The 6,514-nt window shown below is 46.2% G+C and overlaps 2 protein-coding genes across 2 annotated transcripts; both read left to right on the top strand.

Moving 5' to 3' along the window:
* Window positions 1–759: 759 nt before the first annotated feature.
* LOC117706538 (uncharacterized) lies at window positions 760–1,991 on the top strand. Its single transcript, XM_034499375.2, has 2 exons — window positions 760–807; window positions 1,178–1,991. Exon 2 carries the CDS (start codon window positions 1,189–1,191, stop codon window positions 1,744–1,746), a length of 558 nt encoding a protein of 185 aa, XP_034355266.1. The 5' UTR covers window positions 760–807; window positions 1,178–1,188; the 3' UTR covers window positions 1,747–1,991.
* Window positions 1,992–4,180: 2,189 nt separating this feature from the next.
* Crct1 (cysteine rich C-terminal 1) lies at window positions 4,181–5,795 on the top strand. Its single transcript, XM_076932097.1, has 2 exons — window positions 4,181–4,287; window positions 5,184–5,795. The coding sequence occupies exon 2, from the start codon at window positions 5,206–5,208 to the stop codon at window positions 5,515–5,517; it is 312 nt and encodes a 103-aa protein (XP_076788212.1). The 5' UTR covers window positions 4,181–4,287; window positions 5,184–5,205; the 3' UTR covers window positions 5,518–5,795.
* Window positions 5,796–6,514: the final 719 nt, after the last annotated feature.

Genomic DNA, 6,514 nt, shown 5'->3' with positions numbered 1-6,514 from the left:
AAAAAAGGATCTCTCAGCCTTCCCCTTTGAGATGATTATATGAAGCTCCACTTCTGGCAACTTCAGCTGGATTTTCTCCTCTCGTTTCACCCTCTGTATACATATGGCCCCTCTATGTTTGGCCAGACAGAGGTCTATTCGTTAGGACCATATGTAGAAACAGGGCATTCAGTGATTTCTGCCTACTTGGAGAAATTTATCAGTGCCAAATGCTCATGGGCGGAATCCCAACCACCTTTATCATCTTCATTTGACCTGCTTGAAATAGCATCAATAGAATGTCCAGCATTCTTGGTCACGGTTATGGCACCATCCAAGAATGAAAAGAGCCATGTTAGTTAGTTCATTGGCTTGGGTCACATGTTTTATTTTGGATTCTTGTCTATATTCTAAAAGGGCCATTTAATCTCCTCTATTCTCTATTCTGAAGAACAAACAGATGCCATCTTTACCCTCTGAGCTCTAGAATCTAACTGGCCCAGCTCAGGAAATAGGAAGCATAGTATAGCTGCTTATGAGATTGACGGACAAGAACTGTGTGTAATGTGCAATGTTCCATCACCATCCTACACGTTTGCAATTCTCAGAGGCTTTTTTGGGGCATTAATACCTCAGATGCTTATAGAGGGAGGAATTGGATCTTTGGGATGTAAAGGGAGGGAGTCACACATACCCCTCATGAACAATGGTATCAGTATCCCACACATGGGGATCCCAGGTCAGAACAGAACTGTATAAAAGGCAGACGATACTCACAGCACCTCAATCCATTACTTGCTGAGTGATCTACTCCAGTACCTGAGACAGGTAGAACATCTCCCAGATCAGAGAGGCTCTGATGCTGGATTTCTGGGCAGAAAAGGGCTCTGGGTGGAACTGAGGGTAACCTTGAAGATGAACAAGGGGATAAAAGAGTTAGGAGGGAAGGTTCTTTCTGGAAGGTAATGGAAGATTGTACTAGTATTCTTTTGACCTTAAAGTGAATTTATTTGAAAGGGAAAACTACCTATACTGGGATCATTTGTAATTTTTATTCTTGAAATAAGTTTAGGAGATTGGGTTCTCAAACTTCTAATTATTTGAGAGATAGGATTGTAAATTCATAGTTCAATCTTCAAAGCAACATTTGAGCTTGTTGAACTTATATTTTTGTGTTTTTTTTTTCACTTTTATCCAGTTCCTTTTGAGATGTCCTGTCAGCAGAGCCAACAACAGTGCCAGCCCCCTCCCAAATGCAAGACCCCAAAGTGCCCTCCTGCCTCTTCCTGCTGTAGCCTGGGTTCTGGGGGCTGCTGTGGTTCCAGTTCCGGGAGCTGCTGCAGCTCTGGAGGTGGCGGCTGCTGCCTGAGCCACCACAAGCCCCGATTCTCTTTCCGTCGCAGACGACACAGCTCTGGATGCTGCAGTAGCGGTGGTGGCAGCAGTTGCTGTGGTAGCAGCGGTGGCAGCAGTTGCTGTGGCAGCAGCGGTGGCAGCAGTTGCTGTGGCAGCAGCGGTGGCAGCAGCAGTGGCAGCGGAGGCAGCAGTTGCTGTGGCAGCAGCGGTGGCAGCGGAGGCAGCAGTTGCTGTGGCAGCAGCGGTGGCAGCGGAGGCAGCAGTAGCAGCAGTTGCTGTAGCAGCAGCGGTGGCAGCAGCGGTGGCAGCAGCAGCGGTGGCAGCAGTGGAGGCAGCAGTGGAGGCAGCAGTGGTGGCAGCAGCCATCAGCAGTCTGTGGGCTCCAGCTGCTGCTCTGGAGGTTGCTGCTGATCTGGGGATGAAGAACATGGAAAGCAGCATTGGCAGCCCTGCCTCTTCCTTGGCTTTCCTGCAGAAATACCTCCAGAACTCTCTGTATGCCCTTCTTCATCTCCCTAAAGCCCATCTACCATGAGGTCTTAAGGTCTCGGCTCTAAGATTCATTGGCTTTCCTTTTTCTCTCCGACGCAGCTTTTTGAAAATGAGATATTGAAAAATCAGCTTTCCTGGTCAATAATAAAGCTTTTGATTCCTGATATCATGGCCTCCCAATGCGGTTTTGTTTACATCTTCCAAGTCCCTCCCTCCACATCAAGCCACAGTCCCTTTCTTTGTCTAAAGTGTGTATTTTGGCACTGAATCCACTTAAAACTTAGTACTCTGAATTTGGGAACTTACAGGTTGAAAAACAGAATTATGTCTGAGACCTGTGCCCCTTATACTAATTTGCACATCGGGGACCAGGGGTAGGTTGAGATGAGACAAGCAGTACCCAGAAAAGCTCCATTCTTGGGGGGAGGTGACATTCAAAAGGGAGCCACGATTTGGAAAAGTTTATCTCTTAATCATGGAGAAGGTTGCCTGGAGTGGACACTGAGGGCTCTGGTGAGTAGACACACTGTAGTTTAATTATTGCCAGCTGGCCAGCCAGGAGAGTGAGTGTGGAGCATTTCTAGAGAAGTAAGCAGAGGAGACAGGTGTGTAATGTTGGAGTCCATTTTTCTCAGAATCCTTGAATTTTAGGTTTGGGTTTGAATAGAGAATAAAGACACCATCTCTGCCAAAGATTACGCCCATCTGGTGGTAGTGGTGGTGGTGGTGATGGTGGTGGTGGTGTGTGTATGTGTGTGTAATGGAGTGTGTGTGTGTGTGTGTGTGTGTGTGTGTGTGTGTGTGTGTGTATAATGGAGTTAAGTGTACTTAAGTCACCAAGTTTGGGTGTTTCTATAATATTCCTTTGGGATTGGGATGGCTTCCTCAGGGGATACTAAAATATATTTCTGATGAAAAGATAATTGCAAGTCAGCTTTTCTATGCAAGATAAGCAGCTAGCCCCTCAATTGATAAGAGTTAACAGTGATGCTTAAAGTTGGTGTAAGAGGTCCATACAGTGAGTACCTACTTGATCTCTTCATATTGATTGCTATCACCCTGGTTTTCTTCACCTTTTGCATAATTTTCCAGAGGAGAACCAACATTTAACTTATTATTTAATTTCTTCCTTCTCTTTTCTAACATGTTAGATCTCTCCTCTTGAAAATGTTTTACCTCTTCTTGCCAGGTGCTCTGGTACAGCAGGCAACCTGTTAATCAGGCTCTAAAGCCATGGTAAATGAAACGGGTATCTTCTATGACTTGTCTTTCCTTGTCTGTTTCCTCATGCCACACCCAGCAACGCACCCAAAGCCTATCTCACTCTTAATCCCTGAATTCTTAGTCTTAGACTCTCTTATGTCTCATCTCATGGTTGCCGTGACCAGGTAGTTTCAATGATTGAAAGGCAGTTCAGAGGCAGTTGACCTTCGAAGTTTCCTCCAGTTTTATAAATCAACTAATCAAAATGCAACAATCACTATGGGAACTTTTGGGCCATTCTCCCTTTTATTTTCCTCCTCTTCCTTCTTTGTCTTTTATTTTATCCTTGTCATTTTGCTTTGTTTTGTCTTTTTCCTATTTGTTAGTAGTTCTAGGGAAAATTTATTCTCAAGGGAGATGATATCAAAAACAGGAGCTCCATGGGCTAGCCAGCTTGCTAATTTCCAATAGGCCCATTCACTTCACTCATTTTAGTCTGAGATCCATTAAGGTTACATTATGGGAATATGGTAAAGTGATTTCTTTGGGTCTTATTGGTCCCTTAACCTTGCTTGGATTATTCCTCCTGTCAATGGTGATAGGAGGAAATCTCAATTGGGATTCCCATCCCCACCATCATTTTCATTCAATGTTCTCTAGAAGCATCTGGACAAAACCCAGAGGGTTCATCCCATAGCCTGCAACCTGCTATGCAAAGACAAGAACCAAGGGCCATAGAGATGCAAATAAGACAACAAATGATAAGGAGATAGCTATACATGAATGAATAAGTATGTGAGAAAGTGGAACAGTGCAGGTGTTCTCTCCCTCACCCCCTGTTCCTCAGTTTTGTGTGTGTGTGTGTGTGTGTGTGTGTGTGTGTATACAGTGTTTAGGACAGAACCCTAGACTTCTCCTCATTTGACCCCCCAGGCCTTTTCTGAGCACACATACAGCCCTCCCAGCTATGAACAGTGTCTGGTTTGAAAAGTAAACACACCACAGCAATCCTGGCACCTCTGTGAAGTGACTTGGTTGTCCACGTGCACCACCTACAGTGCTATCTGAGTGATGAATACCTCTGGGATGTAAGTGTCAGCTGAGCATGTCTGTTGAGAAATGGGATCCTCCCAAGGACTCGGACTTGTTGGAATCTTATAAAAGCTTCTCTGGCCATACATTGTTCAGTCTTCTGCTTAGCAGGTGTCAAGTTCCAGTTGGAGAACTGAGCGAGTCTTCCTGTAGAGCCAAGGTCTAGTAAGTATCTAAGTGGGGTCTGGGGAAGGAGGCTGGGAAGAATGGAAGACAGAGAGGAGGACATAGGACACAGTCAGAATGTTGTTGGGAAGATGGACCTGGAATCAGGCTTCTAGTGAGCCAGCCTTTTATGTTGCCTACGAAGATGCAAAGGACTGGCATGGCTCTGACCTTTGAAAGGTTTTCCAGTCTGTAAAGAGCTTTGAGTAACCTAGGTCTTTGGGTTCCCTGGTTAGGTTATTCCTGTTCTCTGCTATAACTAGTTTTGTTTTGTTTTTTCCCTTATAATGTGGAGGACAGGCAAGAAAGAATGTGCAGAACATGCTTTTGTGTGTTTTTGAATTCTCTGCACCCAAGAGGGAGGGACACAGGTAGTCTTTGTGTGTGTTCTGACTGATGTGATGCTTATACAATATTAACTGAGATTCCCACTTGAAAGGCTGTGTGGTCAAAGTACAGTTGGGAAAGGAGTGAAGCCAAGGGATTTTTTGATTGAGTCATATTGGTAAATTGCAGCCGTATGCTCTTTATTTTCCACTGTGGAGATCTTGGACGGTCCAATGTCAGTCAGGGAAACTGCACGGATCCTTTTCATATTCTGTTTCTTGCTTTGTGCCTCTGCCACTGAAAGCACCTGTTTGAATTTGTTTGCTTCCCTTCTCTTCCTTCTTTCCCCTCCCTCCCTCCCTCCCTCCCTCCCTCCCTCCCTCCCTCCCTCCCTCCCTCCCTCTCTCTCTCTCTCTCTCTCTCTCTCTCTCTCTCTCTCTCTCCTCCCTCTTGCCCCAAGCCAGATAGACAGATAGACAGATAGACGTTTCTCTAGGCCAAATGCCCAAAGTGTGTTCCATTATAGAAAAGAAAAGACAGGATTTTAAAAAAGGTTGTGTTTCTTTCAGATTCCTCTGGACAAACGCCAAGATGTCTCAGCAGGGCGCCAAAGGCTTTTCCAAAGGGTCTTCCCAGAGTTCCGCCCCTTGCCCCGCCCCTACTCCTGCCCCCGCGTCCTCCTCCTCAACTTGCTGTGACGGTGCTTGTTGCAGAGGCTGCGGAGGCGGCTGCGGTGGTGACTCCGGCTGCGGCTGCTGTGGCTCCAATTCCACCGGCTGCTGCTGCTTTCCCAGGAGACGCCGCCGGCAGCGCACTAGTGGCTGTGGCTGCTGCGGAGGAAGCCAAAGGTCTCAACGCTCCTGCAACAATCAGAGCTCAGGCTGCTGCTCCGGTGGCTGCTGAGAGCCCACAGAGCTGCTCCGGAAAAGCTCTCACCCAGTCCTCCATAGTAGTAACAGGCAGGACCGGCCTAGGAATTTGGTTCCCCTTAAGCTAACTGCACTTTGATGGTCAGAAACTTCACCCTGTTCTTAGATCTGTCCTCTAATGTTGATTTTCCTCCCAGGGAATACAAGTCAGGGATGGGACCTCAGATGCTATGGGTAGGAGGTTGTGCACAGCAGTGTTAACAGGCCAACTGATTTGATTGTCCCCTGGAGACATCATAATAAAGCTTCTACCTCCTACGAACGCTTCTTTTCCTATTTATTCCTTCATCCGTGCCTTCATTTTCCATATTTTATTCCCTTTTATACTACCCCTCAAAGGCTCATGCCTGAAGGAGAATACATCAACTCTGGGAGTTCTAGGAATTTGGGGTTGGCAGTTTCATCTACTTTGTGTAATGATTCACTGAGGTGGCTGCTGCCGCGTCTATTTTACAGAAGGGAAACTAACGTTAAGCTCAGGGTCACTTCGATATGCCTGCAAGATGGACGAGATGACTGCAAGATTCTGGAGATCAGTTTACTAATTGCTCTGCTTAGCTTGGTTTGCTCTAAGTGGTCTGGAAGCTTTGAGATCCTCTTAGAGCAAGCCCCGCCCCCTCCCCAGGCCCAGGCAGTTGAGGGAGTCTGCAAGTTCAAGAACTTGAATTCAGTTCTGCTGAATGTGTTTTCTCTTCGTTCATCTTTTTCCTTCTTTTCATCTTCTTTACTTCTTCCATTTTTTCTATCCTTTCCTCGTTTTTCTTTTTTCTGGTGGAAGATCACTGAATTTTGCTGGATGAGAACATTTTCTATGCCTACCACAAGCCTGGGACTAACCCTCTTTTAGGTCTGGTCTATGTAGCTGAGGCACGGCCAGGAACCACAAGTCTCCCCTGTCTGTGGCAGCTGGAACAAACCATACTAGTATAGGAGTCTTTGTAAGCATAGCGTTTACTGTTCAGGCTAGTAAG

The sequence above is a fragment of the Arvicanthis niloticus genome, chromosome 4, assembly GCF_011762505.2.
Source record: "Arvicanthis niloticus isolate mArvNil1 chromosome 4, mArvNil1.pat.X, whole genome shotgun sequence".
Classification (NCBI taxonomy): Eukaryota; Metazoa; Chordata; class Mammalia; order Rodentia; family Muridae; genus Arvicanthis; species Arvicanthis niloticus.
The sequence above is the reverse complement of the archived record's forward strand: the minus strand, read 5'-3'. Positions and strand labels throughout refer to the sequence as shown.